General features: G+C 38.7%; 1 protein-coding gene across 2 annotated transcripts in view; it reads left to right on the forward strand.

Moving 5' to 3' along the window:
* NR6A1 (nuclear receptor subfamily 6 group A member 1) overlaps positions 1–25,199 on the forward strand; it is a 232,995-nt gene that overhangs the window by 27,550 nt on the left and 180,246 nt on the right. For both annotated transcript variants that reach the window (XM_055399847.2, XM_055399848.2), the window contains exon 2: positions 9,861–9,902. In XM_055399847.2, coding sequence (XP_055255822.1) covers positions 9,861–9,902 — 42 coding nt within the window. The remainder of the gene's footprint in view (positions 1–9,860; positions 9,903–25,199) is intronic.

Consider the following 25,199-nt stretch of genomic DNA (forward strand, 5'->3'; position numbering starts at 1 on the left):
TACATGGGCACAATAGATTATATAATTGAGAATCCTTGGCTTCTCCCCCTACTATTTTTTCTCTATCCCTAAGATTTCATGTTAAGAGAATGACATTAGGGAGAAGGCTTTGTTTTTTGTTGCAATTTTTAAAATGTGACCTTGACATTTGTAGGTGGAAAAGGGAAATACAACTTGAAGCTCTGCCAGCCGGATTTTGCTGTGCGGACTTGTGGTGTTACGTCTTTATATTCAAAAGCGTTTTCTGTTATTCCTGAAGTATAGTTTATCAGGTTGCCTGTGAGAAACAAAAGGTAATGGTCCAAGTGGCATCCCACTCACTGGATAGAAAGGAAAGAGGCAGATGTGAATTTAATGCTCAGCCAAAGAAAAGTGTTTCTGTATTTGCTTGGGTTTGGTGCTGAATCACAGGCTGCAAGACTGGCTGTAAGGTAGGCCATGGTCTGGTGAGCTAATGTTTGTTACCAAAAAAACAGCTACATTTATTCCTTTTCAGCCTCTATCCAAGCCACCTTTTGTACCAAAAGGAGCCGAGGAGATGGAGTTGGGAGGGGCTCTGAAAAATGGGAAGGGTTTCTAGAATTTTAGGAGCTGTGGATGGTTTGCCATGTGTATCTTGACTACCCCTTCAGAGTGCTTCCCTCTCCTTCTTTTAAGCCTTACACTTTTAGTTACTTGGTTAAAATATTAGAACCACTATATTGAAGTTAGTGAGAGTTCTGCTGGTATTGGGGCTTCCCTGGTGGCTCAGCTGGTAAAGAATCTGCCCACAGTGCGAGAGACCTGGGTTTGGTCCTCGGGTTGGGAAGATCCCCTGGAGAAGGGAAAGGCTATTCTGGCCTGGAGAATTCCATGGACTGTATAGTCCATGGGGTCGCAAAGAGTTGGACACGATTGAAAGACTTTCACTTTTACTTTCTGCAGGTATTGACAAACTTCATAGGTATATTCATGTATTTCCCTTCCTTAGTGACTCTATTGCCTATAGAATAAAGGCCTAAAACTCCCCATGTGTGGCAGTAAAATTCTTTATGATATGGCCCTGGCTGGGGCTCCAGTCAAATCACATTATCAGGTAACATTATTGCCTTTCTGTTCATGCCTCGTACATGTGGCTTCCTCTGCATACGTTTCTCAAATAGCCCTGTGTATCTGGTGAATGCTTATCTCTTCCACATGCCCCTGGCCCCATGGTTGCTGCTCTGTTCTCACTAATATTGATTACAACTGTTAAGCACTTTCCACTGACCTAAGTGTATCATTTCATTGAACCTCGCATTAGGAAATTGGTTTAGACTAGGTGAAGTCACTTCCTCAGTTAACAGTAGTAAGTGATGGTGCCAGGACTCATACCTATTATTATGTCAAAATATATGCTCTTACCACTGCTTCTGTTTCATCAGGTCCATCTGTCCCAATCTGTCTGTCCATTATTCTCTCCCTACCATTAATTTTTAAAAATATTATTTACTTCACTTTTTTTTTTTTTTTGGTTGCACCACGCAGCATGTGAGACTTAGTTCCCCAACCAGGGGTCGAACCCATGCCCCCTGCAGTGAAAGCACAGAGTCTTAACCACTGGACCACCATATAGGGAAGTTCCTATCTTTGATTTGGCTTTAATTTTTTCTTGTTGTAGTTTATATAACAAAATTTACCATTTAAATAATTTTAAGTATACACTTCAGTGGCATTCAGTACATTCACATTGTTGTGCTCTAAAATTTTTATTCTCTTCCCCTTTGGACTGTTTTCTGACAGTTGGCTCAGTCTTGGGTTTTCCTGGTGGCTCAAACAGTAAAGAACCCATCTGAAATGTGGGAGACCTGGGTTCAATCCTTGGGTTGGAAAGACTCCCTAGAGAAGGAATGGCTGCCCACTCCAGTATTCTTGCCTGGAGCATTCTGTGGACAGAGGAGCCTGGTGGACTATAGTCCATGGGCTCTCAGAGTCGGACACGACTGAGGGACTTTCACTCATTCACTCAGGCTCAGTTTTACTGATACTTGTATCTTCCAGCCTAGGACCTGCTACAGTGTAGGCAGGTACTTAGTAACATTTGAAGGCATAAGTGATTATATTTGCTGCGGCTGCTGCTGCTAAGTCACTTCAATCGTGTCCGACTCTGTGCGACCCCATAGACGGCAGCCCACCAGGCTCCCCCGTCCCTGGGATTCTCCAGGCAAGAACACTGGAATGGGTTGCCATTTCCTTCTCCAATGCATGAAAGTGAAAAGGGAAAGTGAAGTTGCTCAGTCGTGTCTGACTCAGCGACCCCATGAACTGCAGCCTACCAGGCTCCTCTGTCCATGGGATTTTCCAGGCAAGAGTACTGGAGTGGGTTGCCGCTAGGCTGATGGAATTACTTTCTGATAACAATGGATGAACTTATGAATTGGTTAGTAAATAACACTTGTGTAAGCGTTTCCTTATTTCGTTTACTTTAAAGCTGCGACAGAATCCAAAAGGTGTCATGATAAATTTAGAAGAAGGAAGGACTTCCCTGGTGGTGCAGTGAATTAGAATCCACTTGCCACGGCAGGGGACGTAGGTTCGCTCCCTGGTCCAGAGAGATTCCGCATGCCTAGGAGCAGCTAAGCCCCATGCACGACAACTACTGAGCTCACATGCCTAGAGCTAGTGCTCTGTAACAAGAGAAGACACCGCAGTGAGAAGCCCGTGCGCCACAACAAAGAGTGTCCCCCACTTGCAACTAATGAGAAAGCAACTAAATGAAGACCCAGCACAACCAAAAAAAAAAAAACAATTCAGAAGAGGGGAGATTTTTTTTTTATCTTAACGTTTTTCCAATAGCCATTGGCCTTATGTGACTAATTAAAATTAAGTTGAAATTGAGTTGCTCAGTCACACTAGTCACATTCCAAGTGCTTAATAGTCACACATGGCTAGTGGCTATCATTTTGTGCAATGAAGATAGACAACATTTTCATCACTGTAGGAATTTGAATTCGACATTGTTGTTCTAGACTTTAAAGGCAGAGAGTAGTGAAACTTATTTTCTCTTAGAACTTGATATTTTGGCAAGAACTGCGTTGTAATGACATGTGATTTAATACCATTGCTTTTTGGAAAAAGAAGCATTTACTAAGCAATCTTTCCTGGGATCCTGGGATATACCTTAGCCTCGTGGCTTGGGATATTAGCGCTGAGACCAGATTTGACTGAGAGAAGGACAGAGTTTCATTGGGAACCGAATCATGATGGGATGGGGGGGAGACAAAACAGATGGGAAACTGATATAAATGACTGATATAAATGTTGGTCCAGAAAAGAGCAAAATGGCTCTTGTGTATCAATACAAATCCAGGGTAGAGATTTTTAGGTTTTTTCATGGGGAGAATGGAAAACAAAATTTTCTAAAACCTGAATTCCTGGTCAGTAGCCATGATCATAATTTGGTGTGGAAAGCAGAGAGCGTTGAGATCATAGAGTAGGGAACCTAATTAAGCAGAGGGGTTTAAAAATCCTTTTAGATCCTTGACTTCTGGAAGCTCTGCTTTACTTCATATCTTACATTTTAAAGTGTATGAAACTTGAATTGCAGTTGACAAGGAGAAATAATGTTATATTTCATATTTAATTAAAACATTTAATCTGCCGTTAGTATGTGGTTTCTGTTTTGGGGAAAGGTGAGATGTTTGAATAGAATTACAGAATTTTGCCTGTGGGCTTCAAAGTAGACTGGCAGAATCCTCACCAAGATTCAAGTCTCTGTTGCACCAAGCTGCCTTCCTCTAGTCAAATTGAAACATTCCTAGAGTAATATTTAACTTGCTTTTGTAAAAGACACGTTATAGTTAGCTGATGTTTGGGCTTGAATTTGTTAACTGGCATTACTTACAAGCTTTTGTTTGTTCATATTTGGACAAAAAAAAGAATACTCAGAGTTATTAAGATCCTTTCGTGGTAAATGTGTAACTTTATAACCAAAAATATAAATAAAGAAATAAATCAATATTTAAAAAATTTGTTACAGTAGCCAATCATAGAATGAGGAGTCACTTCTTTTTGCCAAACTCTCTCCTTTTGGAGAAAAGCTTGTGAACTGGATCTTCCTTTGTTTTAAAGAAAATTTCTAGACTTGGAGCTAGAGATTGTATTAAAGAACTGTATTCTTCCTTTTTATTAAAATTCCTAGACTTGGAGCTCTTGCCATAAAATAGTTTATTTATTTACATTTACTTAAAAAATTTGTTGACTGGCAGGATCCTTATCAAGATCCAAGCCTCTATTGCACCACGGGACTTTCAACAATTGAACAATGCGGTTATTTTTATCCCTATTTCAGGAATTAGCTATTGGGTAGCCACTCCAGTACTATTGCCTAGAAAATCCCATGGATGGAGGAGCCTGGTAGGCTGCAGTCCGTGGGGTCGCTAAGGGTCGGACACGACTGAGCGACTTCACTTTCACTTTTCACTTTCCACTTCCACACATTGGAGAAGGAAATGGCAACCCACTCCAGTGTTCTTGCCTGGAGAATCCCAGGGACAGGGGAGCCTGGTGGGCTTCCGTCTATGGGGTCACACAGAGTCGGACACGACTGAAGTGACTTAGCAGCAGCAGCAGCAGCAGTTAATTAAACAAAAACAGTGTCAGATCTGGGATTTGACTCCAACTCAGACCCATGCCCATCTTCTCTATGCTTCTAAACTGAACTGGGGTAACTGAATATATGGGCTTAACTGGTGGCTCAGTAGTAAAGCATCTGCCTGCCAGTGTGAGAGAGACAGGTTTTTTCGATCTCTGGGTCAGGAAGATCCCCTGGAGAAGTAAATGTCAATCCACTCCAGTATTCTTGCCTGGAAAATCCTACAGACAGAAGAGTCTGGTGGGCTACAGTCCATGGGGTCACAAAGAGTCGAGTGCGACATCAACTAAACAACAAAAACAACTAAAAACATACAAACTTGGCAGTAAATTTCAGATTGCTTATGAACATGCTGACTGAGTGGTATATCTGTCATTTTAGGAACCAGTCTGTTTCTTTATTTTATTTTTGGCTGCGCTGGGTCTTTGTTGCTTTATGCATGCATGCTTCTTGTTGCAGAAGGTGGGGGCTCCTCTTTGTTGCAGTGTGCAGGCTTCTTATTGTGGTGGCTTCTCTTGTTGCAGAGCACAGACTCTAGGCATGAGGACTTTAGTAGTTGCAGCGTGCAGACCCAGTTGTTTCTGCTTTCTGGCTCTAGAGTGCCAACTCGCTAGTTGGGATGCACAGGCTTAGTTGCCTCTCGGCATGTGGGATCGTCCAAGACCAGGAATCGAACTGGTGTCCCTTGTGTTGCAAGGCAGATTCTTAACCACTGGACTACCAGGGAAGCCCCCAATCTGTGTTTCTTGACTCTCCCTTTTTAAAGCAATTTAAGCCACCAGCTCACTGGAAAAGAGTCTGATGCTGGGAGGGATTGGGAGTGGGAGGAGATGGGGATGACAGAGAATGAGATGGCTGGATGGCATCACTGACTCGATGGACATGAGTTTGAGTGAACTCTGGGAGTTGGTGATGGACAGGGAGGCCTGGCGTGCTGTGATTCATGGGGTCGCAAAGAGTCGGACACAACTGAGCAACTGAACTGAACTGAAAGCCATGAGCCAAAGGCTCTAGATTTCTTAGAACATTTCCCTAATGTGTTTAATGTGTTATATTCTGTGAGGCAGGAGGTTTGGGGGTTATTTTTGTATTTTTAGGTAGCTTAGGAGTCTGCTTTTTACTGAACAGTTCTGATATCCTTTCTTTGCCTTTGTGTTGAATTGAATTCAACACATAGAGGGGTTACTTCTAGCAGTGGTTTGGGTTCTTATAGCTAGAAACTCTTTTGCTAGCCAGATCTGGTTTCTGAGAATCTGGGTAAGACTGTTTGAGAATGGTAGCCAGATTTAGCCATTCCATTGACTTGTTGTCCGGAGGTAAGATTAACATTGTTCTCTCTATCTCCTCAGACCTCCTGCATTAGTGATGATCTGTAAAGCCAGAGACAACATTATTAGCCAATGGTTTTAGGGCTGGATAGAGTGAGTATATAGACATGGTTACTGAATTTCATAATCAGGGATCTTTGTGACCACTGGAGGAATTTGTTTTAAGGCAAATATAAAGAGTTCTTCTTTTCCTCAGGGAGTAACATACTACATCTGGGATTATTGTATCAAGCAGTTTATAAGCACAAAATTTAAAAAAGTTTCAAGAATCACAGCAAGTAACTAAACCATGTTAGTAATGTTAGGGGATTCCATTCCAGGTCTTTGAGGATGATGTCATGAATGAATTAATAGTTAACTCTCCTATAATCTGCTCTTAGGTGCCATAGATACAGCATGAGATTTCTTGGACCCTTGGGGTTAGTTAGTTAGTGGTAACTTACATATATTGAGCTTTGACTTTGTCAAGTACTGTGTAAAGTCTTTACGTGCACTGTCTCATTTAACCCTTTTAACAGACCTATCAGGTAAGTGCTGTTAATCTCAGTTTGTAGCAGGGCTAGGGTGAATCCTACGTGGGTCGTATCAGCTGAAAGTGTAAAAGGGCTAAGTCTCTAAAGGAAAATCAGAATGCCATTAACAGAAGGGGGAGTGATTGCTAGGCAGGTAGAAGCAATAGACACCCACTTTAACTGTTTTTCTTAGTACTGTCTTTGTTTTTTTAGTCACTCCCTCTTTATTTGTGTTTCATCTAGCTATTTTGAGTTCCAGATTTGTTTTCAGAAAATGTTGTTAGACTTTGTCTTTTCTTGAAACTCAGTATAGTTCTTTCACTTAATGTCCAGAATCTGAGGTCCAGAATATAAGTAGTTATTTGCCTACGTCATATGACTAAACCAAAAGTGGCTTTTGAACTATAGCATTCCCATTATACTATTCTGCCTTCCCATGTTTTTGTCCTATTTTTGAGTCAGTTTATGTTAAGTGTATGCTTATTCTCAGTTTCATTTCTGGAAGAATGTTCAGTATTGGACCCGTGTGTAATGATGGGTGATTTCCTTATTGCCTGGCATCTCTACAGCTTTTCTGATCCTCAGACATTTATATAGAGAGGATTTAAAGTCACTCTAAGGTGATCCTTTTTAGGTATATCAGTCACTTTAGCACCTTCCAAACTGGTTTTCCAGATCAGATTTCCTCACTCAGACATTCCACACACTTTAAAGGCCAGACTTAGATTTTCAGATCCTGTGACTTTGTTCCCTTGATCTAGAGATAGGGTAGTGTTTTCTGTTTTGTTCCTCCTGCATTTGAACACCTTACATATTGTATCAGCGGCAGGTGTCGTAGGCGTAGAAACAGCCCTGTGGATGGATGAGGCACTGTCACTGCGCCTGAAGAACTCACTGTCTTGTGAAGGAGGCACTTATTTAAGTTGTGAGCACAGGAGAAGCGTCTCCTGTTTTCCATGTTTCATTGAAGGATGATGAGTAGTTCTTTACCAAGTGAAGGAGAAGGAAGCGCAGGAAGACAAGGAATGTGGTTTGTTTGGTGAATGTTTAGGATTGCAAGGACTTTGAAAGTGGTGTTTAAACAGTCTGCTATTTGAATCCTTCTCCACATGACTCCCAGTTGCTCTTTTGGCTTCTGGTTGCCTGACTTTGATGACACAAAATACTCTTGTAACCATCTAGTCCTAGTTTTGTACCATTATTTTTGAGTTTACCATTGAGATACTACAGTTGATATTTATTGAACAGCTGCTTTGTACTAGGCTTGTGAGAGGTAATGGGGATACAGCTGTGAACAAGACAGGCCAGGTTCCTTCCCCTGGGATGGTGGAACATTATTAGTGGAACAGCCTCATAGTGGCATCAGACATTGAACAAGTAATTCCTTGTTGATGAGTGCACAAAGCATTGTGGATAGTTATTATAGGGAGCACAAGCTGAAATCAAGATTGCCGGGAGAAATATCAATAAACTCAGATATGCAGATGACACCACCCTTATGGCAGAAAGTGAAGAGGAACTCAAAGGCCTTTTGAGGAGAGTGAAAAGGTTGGCTTGAAGCTCAACATTCAGAAAACGAAGATCATGGCATCTGATCCCATCACTTCATGGGAAATAGATGGGGAAACAGTGGAAACAGTGTCAGACTTTATTTTTTTGGGCTCCAAAATCACTTTGGATGCTGATTGCAGCCATGAAATTAAAAGAGGCTTGCTCCTTGGAAGGAAAGTTATGACCAGCCTAGATAGCATATTAAAAAGCAGAGACATTACTTTGCCAACAAAGGTCCGCCTAGTCAAGGCTATGGTTTTTCCCGTGGTCATGTATGGATGTGAGAGTTGGACTGTGAAGAAAGCTGAGTGCCGAAGAATTGATGCTTTTGAACTGTGGTGCTGGAGAAGACTCTTGAGAGTCCCTTGGACTGCAAGGAGATCCAACCAGTCCATTCTAAAAGAGATCAATCCTGGATGTTCATTGGAAGGATTTATGCTAAAGCTGAAACTGCAGTACTTTGGCCACCTCATGTGACGAGTTGACTCACTGGAAAAGAGTCTGATGCTAGGAGGGATTGGGGGTGGGAGGAGACGGGGACGGCAGAGAATGAGATGGCTGGATGGCATCACCGACTCGATGGACATGAGTTTGAGTGAACTCCGGGAGTTGGTGATAGACAGGGAGGCCTGGCGTGCTGTGGTTCATGGAGTCGCAGAGAGTCGGACACAACTAAACGACTGAACTGAACTTGACCTTTTGTATGAGATGAGGGTAAAGGAGGCAAGAAAAAGCTTTTCTGAGGAAATATTTAAACTGAGGATGGGTCAAAAGCAAACTGGAGAGAGTAAGCAGTCATTCCAGGAAAACAGAACTTTGATCAACTGTGTATAGAACCCCTGTTGTCTATTTGCCACTCACTGTGCTTGATTTTTCTCTTCAGTGTGATAGTTGTACACCAAAAGATGTAGCTTTGAGTTTTGGGGCCTGAAATGTGCTTTGAGGGCTGTTTATTCCAACCTGAATAGCATACTCATTAATGGAAGAATTGCTTCTATTTGTGTGTATAGGTAAAATTCTTCGGCAGTTATGAAAATTTTAAGTAAAATTGCCCTGTTTGATGTTTTATAAGTTCATATATTTTGCTTTCTTTTGGAAAATAATTGATAGCACTTATAAGTAGAACGTGACAAATATTAAATGCGTTGTAAATTTACTATGAAATATGGTAGCTCAGCTGGTAAAGAATCCACCTGCAATGCAGGAGACCCCAGTTCAATTCCTGGGTCAGGAAGATCTCCTAGAGAAGGGATAGGCTACCTACTCCCGTATTCTTGGGCTTCCCTGGTGGCTCAGTTGGTAAAGAATCTGCCTGTAGTGCAGGAGACCTGGGTTTGATCCCTGGGTTGGGATGATCCCCTGGAGAAGAGAGAGGCTACCCACAGTATTCTGGCTTGGAGAATTCCATGGATTGTATAGTCCATGAGGTTGCAAAGAGTTGGACATGACGGAGCGACTTTCATTTTCAACATATGTATTACATATGTATACATATTGCACATGTTTTATTATAACTACCTTTGGCATGCTTACTCATAGTTACTTATACTGTTGTTTATTGAACTCCTCTGTGCCAGAGACTGTGCTAAATAAGCATTTTATATCATTATCTCACTTAATCCTCATTACTGCTCCATGAGAAGTGCTGTTACCATCTCCATTTTTTTAATATAAAAATGATGAAATGGAGGCTCAAAGAAGGATCTACAGTAGCTAAATGTTATAGAGCCAGGATTCAAATCCAGATTTGACTTATGAGTCTAGATTTTTTTTTTTTCATTGTATGATACTTTTCATATTTGGAGGTACCTTGGAGTAATTCATGAATTATAATCTTTCCTATTTTTTTCTCTTCAGGCTTTTGTCAGGACGAATTGGCAGAGCTCGACTCAAGCACTAGTAAGTTCTAAATGTTCCTCAGTGTTAATGGGTAAGAAAAGTATAAGTGTGTGTACTTTTAAATGTATAACTTAAGGTGTCATTTATAGGCCTATTCACAGATTTTATTTCACTTTATGATTATGGAGAGGACATTCTCTTTTCTACTTATATTTTTCTTCTCCTAATACTTTTTGGTGGTCTAGACTCAAGCCATTTAATAGAAAATTTTTTGCTGAAAATTTCTATTTAATGCTAGTTTTGTTTTCCATCATCCCATGAAGCTAACACTGACAAAAATTGTGCTTTCATTTATGTACACATACAAGCATATACCTACAACCACGTTTTAAAAGTATTGACTAATTTTGACATTTCTTTCAAAGAAGGATTAGGTAAAGGTTTAGATATTTATAGATGATAACCTTCATACCACAGTGTAATTTCTAAGCATCTTCATCTACATTCTTAAGTTTAAGGTATAAGAATGACCATTTCAAAATCTTAATTAAATGATGCTTTTCATCTGTGTTTATAGTGCTCTCATAATGTCACAAACACCATTCTGGGATATGGACATGGGAATATTCAGTGTATACACATATTATTTTGCCATAATACTAAAAGGTCAGATGATACTTTAGATTGGAATATGAAATGATATAGAGTTATTTTTTCTAGTTTTTGTATTTTTTAGGGTTATGGGGCTGGTTATTTGTTATCATTCTGTTGTTGAGGTAAGCGATAAAGTTCACCTTGTCACTATCCTGACTAACAGCTGTGGACCTTCTCATATTTTCCTCACACACCTTAATAGTATAAAATTCATGTTTGTTCAGCCAATAGTTACTAATTGCAAAACAAAAGTAAGCCTCATAATGATTATCAAACATTAAGGAAATAGGTTTTTCTTTCTAGAAGTCATAAAGTTCTGAATCGGCTTTGTAGGATATTATAGGTTCGGTTTACCCCACCTTCCTACCTCACATCCCAGTACCTATGAGGGAACGCACTGTTTTCACTTTGTCTTTCTTTTACGAATAGCTGTCATTTGCTGCTGCTAAGTCACTTCAGTCGTGTCCGACTCTGTGCAACCCCATGGACTGCAGCCTATCAGGCTCCTCCGTCCATGGGATTTTCTAGGCAAGAGTACTGGAGTGGCTTGCCATTGCCTTCTCTGAGCTGTCATTTAGGAGGAGGAAAAGGTAAATTCTTGAATCATGGGCCTTTCTTGGAAGCACTTTTTAGAATTTGTCGTTTTTGGCTGCTCTGGGTCTTCCTTGTGGCGCATGGGCTTTCTCTAATTGCAGCAAATGGGCTACTCTCTAGTTGGAATAAATGGGCTTCTCATTGCAGTGGCTTCTTTTGTTGTAGGCTCTAGGTATGCAGGCCTCAGTAGTTGTAACCCTAAGGCTTAGCAGCTGGGGCACTGGTCTTAGTTGCTCTGTGGCACGTGGGATCTTCCTGGACCAGAGAGTGAACCTGTGTCCCCTGCATTGGCAGGCAGACTCCCAGCCACTGGACCACCAGGGAAGCCCCACTTAAAAGAATTTTTTAACACTAGGAAGGATACTGACATGTCTTGTGATCTTTCAGATAGAACTACACATAAAACAAGCCAGATAATTGAGAACTCAATTTAATATTGAATGTTTTCTGCCCAGGCCCAGTTCTAGGCTCCAGGGATACAGAAATAAATAAATCTAAATCCCACTCTCATTTGTTAACAATCTATCAGAAAACCTTTCCTAATCTGAAATTATTTAAAAATACACTTTTTTAAGTATATGGGACCCAAATTTATTCTTCATTTATTAGCAGTTAAAAATATTCATGCCCATCTTCTAGGAAAGGTTCTTGATATTCTTAGGAAGATTATTTTTGGATTTTTATTCCTGCTGGCCCAAGTAATTCTAACTCATTTAACATTTCTGCCTAGAATCCCTGTCTAGATATTGTGCTTTATAGATCTCTCCTTTCCATGAGAATGAACAGATACTGAATCATAATTGTATTAATATATGTCAGTATGGAATGAGAGTTACCTAAAAAAAATCATTTTTCTTTTAAAAATTGTACTTATGTGGCCAATATTTTCAGTAGTCCCCATGTTATTTTTGTGAAGATACTAGTGTTTTTGGTCTGTCTCTTTGAAATACATAAAGATCTGACATTATAATAATGAGTAGGCAGAAACAGAAGTTTATCATCCTGTCTGAATCAGTCTTGGGGTTCAAATGAGCATGCTCAGCCCTACCGAATAATAGGAAACCTCAAGACTGAAATGGACTATACACGTGTATTAAGTTGGTTATGGTTGTTGATATTACAAATTCTATGGCTTCTGATTGGGAAGGATAAAGTCTCCTATGTTAATACCTCATGACTTTTGCGCATTAGATGGAGGACAGTAGGGTTTTCTTTGTGATGAATCTTTGGAATTTAGAGGCTCCAATGTCTCCCTTACTCCTCAAATTCCTGATCGGGAAGACCTGCTCATTCTTGCTTATTTTGAACCAAGAAATACTATTGTTGCTGATTTCCCATTTTGCTTGTCCGTGGTTGTAGACAGCAAGTTTGGGACATGTGGTATGTATTGGAACTGGATGAGGAAAACCAATTTTGTCCAATTCATATGCCCCCCCCCCCCGTCCTTTTCAGTGGTAGAGCAGATGGGTAGCCATGGTTAGAATATGGGCAGCTGGTCACACTCTGGCCGCCTTCCGATGACTCCTGGGCTTCCTGGAGTCCAATGTTACGGCACAGGTTCAGGCTAAGTTCATTTCTACAAGAAGCATCTCTGTACCCTGCCTATTAGCATAAGCTAGGGACAAGGGCAGTCAAAGGTCAAGAGAAGTTCAAAACAGCATAACCTTTCTCTGCTTCTGTTTCCAAATAACCCCAGTCTGCCCTGCTCCCCGAGTTTTTTTTCTTAGCCATCGTGTTTACTGTGTAGTTGTAAAACTCAAGAGAACAACGACTGACTTGATAGAAGGGAAGTTAGAGAATAGAGGTCATTGTTGCTTAAAACAGGAGAAATAATTGATTTATGTTTGGGGGCCAATTAGGCTATAAAACAGGAACAGTAAAGGGACCTATGACTTCAGGACAGCTACTTGCTCTGATTTCTTTCCCACAGACAAGGGGCTCCCCAATAAAGGCTGTCAGCTTTCTAGGCTAAATTATTAATTCCTTTCATGCCTCTCAGGGATTGTAAACAGCACATAATACAGGAAAACAATTGATACTGTTCAGTTATTGGCCAGATAGAGGGTCAAAGGGTAAATAGTTGGATTAGCAACAGCTGTTCTTCTTCCCTAGTCAGACTTTTGTCCGTTATTACATTTTAGCAAGTCTATTCCTGGATTTTTGGCCTCTGAATAGTTAAATCCGTTCCTCTTCTTATAATCCTATAAATAATTGGAGAATGGGTATTGACCAAAATTGAAAATACTGATATTTTAATTCAGTTTCTGTAGTTGAAGTTGAGCATTTGTTTTGGTATGTGCTGACTGTGGTTGTTTGGTGTTTAAAGGGTATTATCCCAAGGAAAGTAACAACTTGAAGTTTAGACAGATTAGTAGCTTTTTAGCTGTTTATACCATCTGCTTGAGGATTTTCTTGTAGCTTGATTAAAAGACAGAAATTGCCTTTATTTAAACTGTTGATAGGATAATGCATGTTCATTGTAGAAAACACTAAAAGAAAAATACAGACACCCCTAATTCTACCACCTGGAAATAACCATTATATCTTATTTGAGAATATGTCCTTCCAGTTTATGTCTGAACTTTTTATGTGGTTAGAAATCATATATACAGTTTTGTCTACTGTTTATTGCTCCCCCACTCAGCATTACATGGGGAACATTGTTCCAAGTCATGAAAAATTTTTCATACATCTTTTTAATGGCAGGATAATATTTCATTGTAAGTGAATAGCTTCACTGTAGTTTATTTAACCATTTTCCTACTGTTGTACATTTAGGTTGTTTCCAGTTTTTTCTTCATTATAAGTAATCCACAATGAACATAGTTTTATATAAATTTTTTGTCTGCATTTTAAGTGAGCCCTTTAGCTTTTTATTTAATATAAGCCAGAACTCTTCCGAATTAAGAGCATGGACTCTGGCTCAAGATTGCTTGAGTTCTATAATCTTAGCTAAGTTATTTAATCTTTCTGTGCCTCAGTACTCCCTTCTATTGTATGGGGACAATGAAAAAGTATTTCTACTTGACAAGGCTGTTGGGAAGATTAAGTGAAATAATAACATGCATTTGGAACAACTCTTGGTAAATGATAAACACTATTGTTTCTGTTGTTCAGTTTCTAAGTTGTGTCCGACTCTCTGTGACCCAATGGACTGTAGCATACCAGACTCCCCTGTTCTTTACTGTCTCCTGGAGTTTGCTCAAATTCATGTCCATGAGTCAGTGATGCTATCTGACCATCTCCTCCTCTGTCACCCTCTTTTCCTTTTGTCTTCAGTCTTTCCCAGCATCAGGATCTTTTCCAGTGAATTCACTCTTTGCATCAGGTGGCCACAGTATTGGAGCTTCAGCTTCAGATAGGAATATTCAGGGTTGATTTCCTTTAGGATTGACTTCTTTGATCTTGCAGCTCAAGGGACTCTTAAGAGTCTTCTCCAGAATTATAGTTCAAAAGCATCAGTTCTTCAGTGCTCAGTCTTTATGGTCCAACTCTCACGTCTGTACATGGCTGCTGGAAAAATCATAGCTTTGACTGTACGGACCTTTGTCAGCAAAGTGATGTCTCTGCTTTTTAATATGCTGTCTCGGTTTGTCATAGCTTTCCTTCCAAGGAGAACATGTCTTTCAGTTTCATGGCTGCAGTCACCATTGGCAGTGTTTTTGGAGCCCAAGAAAATAAAATCTTACACCGCTTCTGTTTTTCCCCTTCTATTTGCTGTGAAGTGATGGGATTGGATGCCATGATCTCAGTTTTTTGAGTGTTGAGTTTCAAGCCAGCTTTTCACTCTCCTCTTTCAGCCTCATCAAAGGCTCTTTAGTTCCTCTTCGTTTTCTGCCATTAGAGTGGTATCATCTGCATATCCGAGGTTGTTGATATTTCTCTCTGTAGTTTTGATTTCAGCCTGTGATTTCATCCAGCCCAGCATTTCACATGGTGTCCTCTGCATAGAAGTTAAATGAACAGAGTGACAATATATAACCTTGTCTTACTCTTTTCCCAGTTTTGAACCAGTCCATTGTTCCATGTCTGGTTCTAACTGTTGGTTCTTGACCGACATACAGACTTCTCAGGAGACAGGTACGGTGGTCTGGTATTCCCATCTCTTTAAGTGTTTCTACAGTTCGTTGTGATCCACAGTCAATGGCTTTCGAGTAGATGTTTTTCTGTGTAGCATAATGTTGAAAGTCTCAGTCTCTCTGTATTATTGGCTGTTGTAACCACTTTATTCAGTTAAACTAGCCTGTGTTTCTTAATGACACAAAGATAAATCATTCCGGATGTTAGCAGGTGTAAGTTACTGCTTCAAGTAAGTAGTTTCCTCCAAGGAGCAGAGCTTATGTATTGCTGGCCAAGGCTATTCTTTACCATCTGGTTGACTGTTAGGGTGTTTGGACCCTTTCCTCCAACAGCAGCAGGTAACCCAAATGACCATCTGCCAGCCCATTTATTTAACGTCTTAGGAAACTGAAGAAGTTAACCCTCTGTTTATTCAAAATAAATACTCAGATTGTGCACTTGCTCTTTGGTCAGTAGCAAGGTCTTATAGAGAGCATGTTGAGGAAGAAATTTGTATCATTAAAAATCTACCATTACCATTTTAAAAGGACTGCATAGTTGGGATTCTTCCTGACACAAACTTTAATAAACACACACATACATATCCCCCCATTACTGATTAAACACCTGGATAAATTAGCATTTTAGAAGAGACTTCAGAGTTAATGTTTGCACTCTCTTGCCATACAGATAGATTCCCACCAGGCAGAGATTCATGAGTGATGTGGGAGGAACACAGCTTCAGAGTGAGGCAACTTAACACTACTAGTTTGCTCTGGCTTCACGCTCATCTCTCAAGTGTTTTGGGATCCCAAGGAGCCTTTTTGTGGATTCTTCAGGCTATAAGAGAGAAATGTACATCTCAGCTAGAATACCCAATTTTGGAATAGGTTCATTCCAAAATTCCAGCATTCTATGTTATGTCCTATTGGTCTATTCCTAGCTGCCAAATTGTATGTTACAATTTTTGATCTCAGAAAACAGTTCATATAAGCCCAAGTGTGGTCTACAGATAATGAACTTAAGGCTGGGTGTTAGAGATCAAAGAAAATTAACATTTATTGGGTGTTCCTTATGTACTAGGTACGCTGAACAGGTCCAGTGTGAGTGAGGAGGGTTGGTTATAGCATTTAAAATTACCTAAATTTAAGTTTGACTTTGTAATACCTACCCCATTGTTTCTTTCCCTTCCCACTTCTCTTTTTCTCTTTAATGTGTGTGCCAAGCTAGGACTCAGTTCCTGCCCTCAAGGGACTCTGATTTAATCAGGAATGACAGACACAAAACATGATATGTGGCTTTTACTCCCTAATAATAAAAATAATGATAATAGTAATAATGGCTAATATTTGTTACACGCTGAATGCATCATGTGCATTTTTCATTAAGCACTCATGAAACCTATTGAAAAGATACTTACTATTCCTATCTTACAGACCAGAGTGCTGACGCCTGGAGAGGTTAAATGACTCACTCCAAAGTACACAGTGGAGAAATATCTGGGACTTCAGAGCTGCTGTTTTAATGAATCTTCTATCCTGTTTCTGGCTCTCTTGACTGTGACAAGTCTCAGATGCTAATGGAAGAGTTTAAGGCAGTATAATGATTTATAACGTATAATGGGGCCTTTTGTGTCCAGAATAAAGACTATTTTCTAAGTGTCATTTGGGCTCTTTTGCATCTATTAGAATTATTTTGGATGTAAAGTAAAGTAATTTTCTATGGAATAGGTTCCCAAAGAGATTTCTTCTGTAGTTCAGGATTATTTGCACTATTTATTATCAAACAGGTTCTTTCCTGAAACAAACGAAGATAAGTTCACAAATCTCCCTTGGTTTCCCTCTTTGTGTCACCTTTCTTTCAGAACATTCTGGTTGTGATATTGGTATTTCACATTCATAACAGTTCCAAGAGCCTTGCTTCCAAAGCTTCAGCTGAATCTGCTAGGTCACTGCAAGATCACGTCTCCTGAAAGTGGCCTTTTGCTGGGGAGTTTCTTTCTGATAAGGATTCTTTTGAACAGGATGGGGGTGGGATGAGATCCAGAGTTTAGGCTGAGCTCTCATCCCCTTGACCTTTGCCCTTATTTCAGAGTTTATACTGACTTGGTAGGGACTCCCTATGGAGCCAACAGTTGAGGACTTGTTTACAGTTGATGAAAAGATAGTTGCATTCAAAGGCTGTTTTTGGGTCCTTGAAGAGTCATGGATTTCTGCTATTATCTTTGGTGGGTTCAGGGAATGCTTGAAAATCTGGGTCTGGAGATTTGTAATAGATGACTAAGAAAGAATGAGAAGAAACTCTGAAATTAGGTTGCTGAAATTATTTCTGTGGGAGCAGTATTGCAGTAATATTTTGAGAGCAGAGAAAGATATCTATAAACCTTTTGTTGTTATAATTAAAAAAAAAGTGGAAGATGATTGTTTAAATTCAGTATATGATAACAAAGGGGATGTGGGGGAATTCTTCTCTTTCTTTTTTGATGTCTCACCAAAGAGAAAATTTTTTGTATTAGGCAAATGTGTTAGGTAGTGAAGGCAAACCTTGGATTATTAAATCCTCCTTTTTCAGAGTTATACAGAGTTTTACAAATTGGTATTTTCTCTAAAAATCTTGTGGTTCTCTAAGTATGTTGAGGAGAGTATAGCAATTGAATCCCAAATTAGTCCTCATAAGTCTTTTCTAGGCACAGAGATCAGTTAAGATGACTCTTAGCTTCTGTACCTGAAGTTACATTTCTTTGGTTTTTTTTTTGGTCCAGTATTGTAGATGTGAATCTGGAAGAAGAAAAGAAGCATCTTTCTTTAAAAGGTGCTGACAGTATGAACCAGAATTAAATTTTAATAGGTATACCCTCTGTTGGTAACCATAGGGAAGGACAAACTGCATGAATAATAAGATTCAAAGTGAAAATGTTATATCTTTTTCACCGTAGAATGAAATTCCATGAGCTAAATGTAATATGGCTTGTAGATCTGTTTTGTCTGACTAATTGGATGTTTAAATAAAAACATATTAGTTGTCAACATTTAAAGCCTGCAAAATTTTTTTGAAAATTTGGATTTCTGGCCTTTTTGATAAATTGGATGGTTCAACTGTAGGCCTAGGTTTCAACATGGGATCTGTTGACTTGAATAGAGTAGTGGCTGCCTCTTTAAATGAGCATGTGCTCAGGTTTGTCACAAACCTGCCTCCTCTTTGATGTGCTTATGTTTCCTTCTAGTCTTCTGTAAGCATTTGAGTTTATTCCTACATTAAAAAATAATTGTCAGTGCAGATGAAGATGTGGGAAAATGAGAAAGAAGTCTTTGAGTATAATATATCTGTCAACACTAAAAATGTTTGGGTTTATTCTCGCAGATTTAGCAGTTTAAAACTTAAACTGTTTAAATTCAAATTTGCAGATTTAGCAGTTAACACATCTGAGTATTTATCCTATAAGAAATGACAGGTGTGCAAAATGTATAGTCACTGATATTCTTTTCAGCATTTATAATAGCAAAAAAAACAAAACAAAACTAATAGCTCAGAAATTTAATAGGGGACTCGTTACATGGATTGTAGTTATCCATGTAGTGAAGTACTGTAGAATCGTTAAGGAGAAGTTAAATTTTAGTCTGGAAGAAGATAGACTGAACTGTTAACAGTGATGTCTTTGGGCAAATGGTATCACAGTAGTATTCACTATTTCTGTGTTTTAATTTTTTAAAGTTTATTTATTGGCTGCACCATATTTTATAGGATCTTAGTTTCCAGTCCGAGAACCAAACCCTGCCCTCGGCAGTGAAAATGTGGAGTCCTAAGCATTGTATCACCAGGGAATTGACCTAAATTTTTATTTTTTTTAAATGAGGTTCTTATGTTAAGAAATGAGATTTTTTAAAAATCTGCTGGCTTTCATTTCAGCTGTCAAGTTTCTAAGGCTATTCTGCCAAATTGAGCCACCCAGGCTACAGTTTCCCGTTTAGATCACAGATTTTACATTGAGAATTCTGTTATCTTGAAATTGCTTTAAGGAATAAGGATCAGTGTCCTCAAGTATCAGGAACTATCTTGAAGCTTAGGAACAGGGTAAAAGCTTACAGCAGCATTTTCAGGCTTCTGCTTTCAGCCTTGCTTTCATTCACTAATCATGGCATCAGAATTGGCCTACTTTTTATCTTGCTGTCAAGAATGTAGGGAGCCTTAAGTAAGCTTCTCATGAATTGTGCTGCCCTGGCGGTTACAGGATCATGTTGCTACAAGTGACCCTAATGGACATGGTGTAGTGGAAAAAATATGAGAGTTTGAATCTTGACTTTGCCAGTCCTTGCTAGGTGATCATAGGCAACCTGTGAGCATCAGTTTCTTCATCCATAAAACAGTAGTAATCCCTGTTAGGGGTTGCGTTTTTAAAAAAGTAAATCAGATAATACAAGTGAATTGCTCCAGCTGTTCTTGCATGTTTCTTCACTGCTGAAATATATGATGGAGAGTTTCTAACTTTTTAGGCTAATATTTAGTGAGCATTTACTATATGCTTATGGTTTTAAAACTTTGTCTCCTTTTTCTTTCAACTCTGAAGTTGTTCTCAACTTTTGTTCTCCCCATTTTATAGGTAAGGAGACTGACAGTTTAACACTTTGCCAAGATCACACAGCAGTTAAGTGGCAAAGCTGAAGCCTGTGTGATTCCAAAGCCAATGTACTTTTTATCTTTTTAAAATAGTGGTATGATTTGCTTACAGTGAAATATTAAGTGTAAGATTCAAACAGTTTTCACAAATGTATATATCCTTGAAATTCATGTTTCATCTAGATATAGAACACTGCCATCCCTTCAGAAAATTCCCTTAGGCTTTTTTCAGTTGATCATACTATTTTGCCCCCAAGAAGCAGTAACTTCTGACTTCTGTCATGATAAATTAGTTTGTCTGTTCTAACATGTCTTATACATGGAGTTATACAACATGTGCTTTTTTGTGTTTAGTGTTTTTCAGCACAATGTTTTAGACTCATCCATGTTGTTGCAGGTGTTACTAATTCTTTTTATTGCTGAGTAGTATTCCATTGTCTATATCATACTTGATCTGTTCATCTGTTGATACCTAGTCTCTTTCTGGGTCTGGGCTACTAGGAATAAAGCAGCTATGAATATTCTTGTACATGGTTTTTGTGGATATATTTTTATTTTCTCTTAAACATATCTAGGAATTGTTGGGTCTGATGGTAGCTTTATGTTAAACTTTTTGTGAACTTGTCAGTTTTCCAAACTGTGTATACATTTTGCAATTCCATTAGTATGAGTTCTATTAGTTCCACATCCTTGCAGGTGTTTGGTTTTGTAAACTTTTCAGTTCAGTCGCTCAGTCGTGTCTGACTCTCCGCGACCCCATGAATCACAGCACGCCAGGCCTCCCTGTCCATCACTAACTCCCGGAGTTCACTCAAACTCATGTCCATAGAGTCAGTGATGCCATCCAGCCATCTCATTCTCGGTCGTCCCCTTCTCCTCCTGCCCCCAACCTTTCCCAGCATAAGAGTCTTTTCCAGTGAGTCAACTCGTCGCATGAGGTGGCCAAAGTATTGCAGTTTCAGCTTTAGATAATCAGTCCTTCCAATGAACACCCAGGATCGATCTCCCTTAGAATGGACTGGTTGGATCTCCTTGTGGTACAAGGGACTCTCAAGAGTCTTCTCCAACACCACAGTTCAAAAGCATGAATTCTTCGGCGATCAGCTTTCTTCACAGTCCAACTCTCACATCCATACATGACCACGGGAAAAACCATAGCCTTGACTAGATGGACCTTTGTTGGCAAAGTAATGTCTCTGCTTTTTAATATATTATCAAGGTTGGTCATAACTTTCCTTCCAAGGAGTAAGCGTCTTTTAATTTCATGGCTGCAATCAGCATCCGCAGTGATTTTGGAGCCCAAAAAAATAAAGTCTGACACTGTTTCCACTGTTTTTCCATCTATTTCCCATGAAGTGATGGGACTAGATGTCATGATCTTTGTTTTCTGCATGTTGAGCTTCAAGCCAACCTTTTCACTCTCCTCTTTCACTTTCATCAAGAGGCTTTTGAGTTCCTCTTCACTTTCTGCCATAAGGGTAGTGTCATCTGCATATCTGAGATTATTGATATTTCTCCCAGCAATCTTGATTCCAGCTTGTGCTTCTTCCAGCCCAGCGTTCCTCATGATGTACTCTGCATATAAGTTAAATAAGCAAGGTGACAATATACCGCCTTGACGCACTCCTTTTCCTATTTGGAACCAGTCTGTTGTTCCATGTACAGTTCTGAGTGTTGCTTACTGACCTGCATACAGGTTTCTCAAGAGGCAGGTCAGGTGGTCTGGTATTCCCATCTCTTTCAGAATTTTCCACAGTTTATTGTGATCCACACAAATTTTAATTATTCTAGTGAGCAAAAATGGTGTGTTTTTAATGTGCATTTCCCTCATGACTATGTTGGTCACTTTTTCACACCCTTATTGGCCATTCGTGTTTGCTTTTTAGAAATGTCTGTTCAGAATCTTTTGATAATTTAAGAAATCATGTTCTTTGTCCTGTTATGGAGTTGTGGATATTTTTTATTATGATACAAGTCTTTCATCAAGTATATATGGTGTGAATTTTTCTCCCAGTCTGTGGCTCTCTCTTTTACTTTATTAAACATGATTTTTGATTAGTAAAAGTTTTACATTTTTATGAAGTTCTGTTTATTAATTTTTTTATTTTATAATTAATGCCTTCTGTATCCTCCCTAAGAAATCTTGGCCTAACCTGAGGTTTCTAAGGTGGTATTCTGCTTTCTACTAGAAACTTTATGGTTTTAAATTTATTCAAGTTAGGTTTTTTTTTTTTTTGATATGGTATAAGATAGGAATCAAGAGTCTTTTTATATGAATATTTATGTTATAGCACTTTTTGTTGACAAGACTTTCCCATTGAGTTTTCGATACGCTTGCTGAAAAATGATTTGATCTGCTTATGTATGATCTACTTGTAGACTCTTATTTTCTTCAGTAATCTATTTATAATACCACAATATTTTGAATACTATAGTTGTATAGTAAATCTTAAAAATTCTCCAACTCCATTCTTCCTATTTCAGAGTTAGCTGTTTTAGCTATTCTAGGGTTTTGTTTTAATTTCCTTATACATTTTAGAATCAGCTTATCAAAAAAAAATTTTTTTAAACAAAGCCTGCTGAGATTTTGGATTTTATTGATCTTATCAATTGGGAGAGACTTATCATTTTAGAATTGAATCTTCTAGTCTGTTAATTCAGTATATTTTCCCACTTATTCAGAACTTTATTTTTTCTTAGTGATGTTTTGAAAGATTAGCATTGAGATCTTCTACCTCTTTCTTTAAACTTATCCCTGAGTATTATTTTTTTAATGCTGTAGTAAATAATATTTTAAAATTTTATTTTCCATTTGTGTGTTGCTAGTGTATAGAGGTGCACTTGATTTTTGTATATTGAGATTGTATCATACAACATTGTTAAATTTGTTTACTACTTCTGATAACTTTAAAAATAAATTCTTTGAGACTTTGTGTGTGACTATGAATAAAGGCAGTTTTACTTCTTTTTTGATGTTTATGACTTTTATTTTTCTTACCTTATAGCATTGGCTAAGATTTGCAGTCCAATAGTAGATAAAAATGTTGAGGATGACCTTCTTGTCTTGTTTTTGATCTTCGAGGAAAAGAGTTCAGTGTTTCACTATCACATATGATGTTAGCTATAGTGTTTTTTTTTTTTTTTTAATTGTGGTGAAACATACAGACCAAAACATTTATTATCTTAACCATTTTTTTCTTTTTTATTGAAGGAGAATTGCTTTACAGAATTTTGTTGTTTTCTGTCAACTGTTTTTTAAGTGTATAGTTTAGAGTCATTTCTAAACTCATACTGTTATGCAACCATCATCACCACCATCCATACACAAGTCTCTTTTTATCTTGCAAAAATGAACCTGTAACTGTTAACAGTATTTCCCCATTCTCCAGACCCTGGCATCCACTGTTCTACTTTCTGTCTCTGTGAATTTGGCTAATCTAGGTATCTCAAATAAGTGGAGTCATACAGTATTTGTCCTTTTGTGCCTGAGTTCTTTACTCAGCATGGTTGATCCATGTTGTAGCATGTCAACGGAGAAGGCAATGGCAAGCCACTCCAGTACTATTGCCTAGAAAATCCCATGGATGGAGGAGCCTGGTAGGCTGCAGTCCGTGGGGTCACTAAGGGTCGGACACGACTGAGCAACTTCACTTTCACTTTTCACTTTCCACTTTCACACATTGGAGAAGGAAATGGCAACCCACTCCAGTGTTCTTGCCTGGAGAATCCCAGGGACGGGGGAGCCTGGTGGGCTTCCGTCTATGGGGTCACACAGAGTTGGACACGACTGAAGTGACTTAGCAGCAGCAGCAGCAGCATGTCAAAATTTCCTTCCTTTTTAAGACTGACTGATCTTCCATTGTTCATTATATACCACATTTGTCTAGCCATATATCTGTTGATGGATCCTTGGGTTGCTTATACCGTCTAGCTATTGTGAATATTATGAATAATGCTGCTATGAATATTGAGTGTACAAATAGCTCTTCAAGTCCGTATTTTCAGTTCTTTTACGTATATAGCCTATTACAATTCTATTTTTACTTTTTTGAGGAAGCACCATATTGCTTTTTTCCACAGTGGCTCTACCATGTAAAGTGCCATGGGTTCTAATTTTTCTGCATCCTCTTATTTTCTGAGTTTTTAATAGTATCACACATACCTTATGTGTGTGAGTATCTCATTGTGATTTTGATTTGCATTTGTTTTTTCGTTTTTTTAGTTCCACAAGTTCTTTATATATTATGGATTATCCCTTATCAAGTATATTATTTGCAGATATTTTTCTTCCAATTTATGGATTGACTTTGCACTGTTGATTGTGTCCTTTCATATACAGAAGATTTAAATTTTGATATACAGTTTACTTACTTTTCCCTTTGTTGTCTGTGTCATAGCCAAGAAATCATTGCCCAGTCCAATGCTAGGAATCTTTTCGCCTTTGTTTTCCTCTAAAAGTTTTATACATTTTGGTCTTTTATCTTTTTTGAGTTAATTTTTGTAAAATATGGTATAATGGTCATAGCCATTCTTTTGCATGTAGATACTCTCTTTTTCCATCACTGCTGAAAAGATTATACTTTCCTCATTGAATGGTCTTGACAACCTTGTTGAAAGTCATTGATCATATATGTGAGAGCTTCTTTCAGGGCTTTCTATTCTGTTTCTTTTGTCTATGTGTCTGTCTTTATCCCACATTGTTTTGAGTACAGTAGCTTTATAGTAAGTTTTGAAATCTGGAAGTTACATGTTTTTTGAGATGCCCTTTATAAGCTTGAGGAAGTTCCTTTGTATTCCTAGTTCTCTAGAGGTTTTTAGCACAAATGGTGTCAGATTTTTCAAATACTACTTCTGCATCTGTTTAGATGTTTAGACTATTCATATGGTCGAATTATGCTGATTGATTTTTGAAAATTGAGCCAGCCTTGCAGTACTGGGATAAACCTCTTATGGTCATGATGTATTCTTATTTTTAAATATTTATTTAACTCATTATTTTGAACACAGTCACTTTTATTTGTGTGAATTTATACTAGTTTTTTTTTCGGAGAAGGCAATGGCAAGCCACTCCAGTACTATTGCCTAGAAAATCCCATGGATGGAGGAGCCTGGTAGGCTGCAGTCCATGGAGTCGCTAAGGGTCGGACACGACTGAGTGACTTTACTTCACTTTTCACTTTCACACATTGGAGAAGGAAATGGCAACCCACTCCAGTGTTCTTGCCTGGAGAATCCCAGGGACGGGGGAGCCTGGTGGGCTTCCGTCTATGGGGTCACACAGAGTCGGACACGACTGAAGTGACTTAGCAGCAGCAGCATACTAGTTTTTTGTGTAAGCTTAAACCAACTAACTGGTTTTGGTGTAGGCACTCTTCTTCAGATTTGAAGTCTCCACCTAGTGGTCTCTTCTGGAAGCCCAGTGGTGAGAACCTGGCA

Source organism: Moschus berezovskii, chromosome 11, assembly GCF_049115385.1.
Source record: "Moschus berezovskii isolate FMDL1 chromosome 11, NW_MosBer_1.0, whole genome shotgun sequence".
Taxonomy (NCBI): Eukaryota; Metazoa; Chordata; class Mammalia; order Artiodactyla; family Moschidae; genus Moschus; species Moschus berezovskii.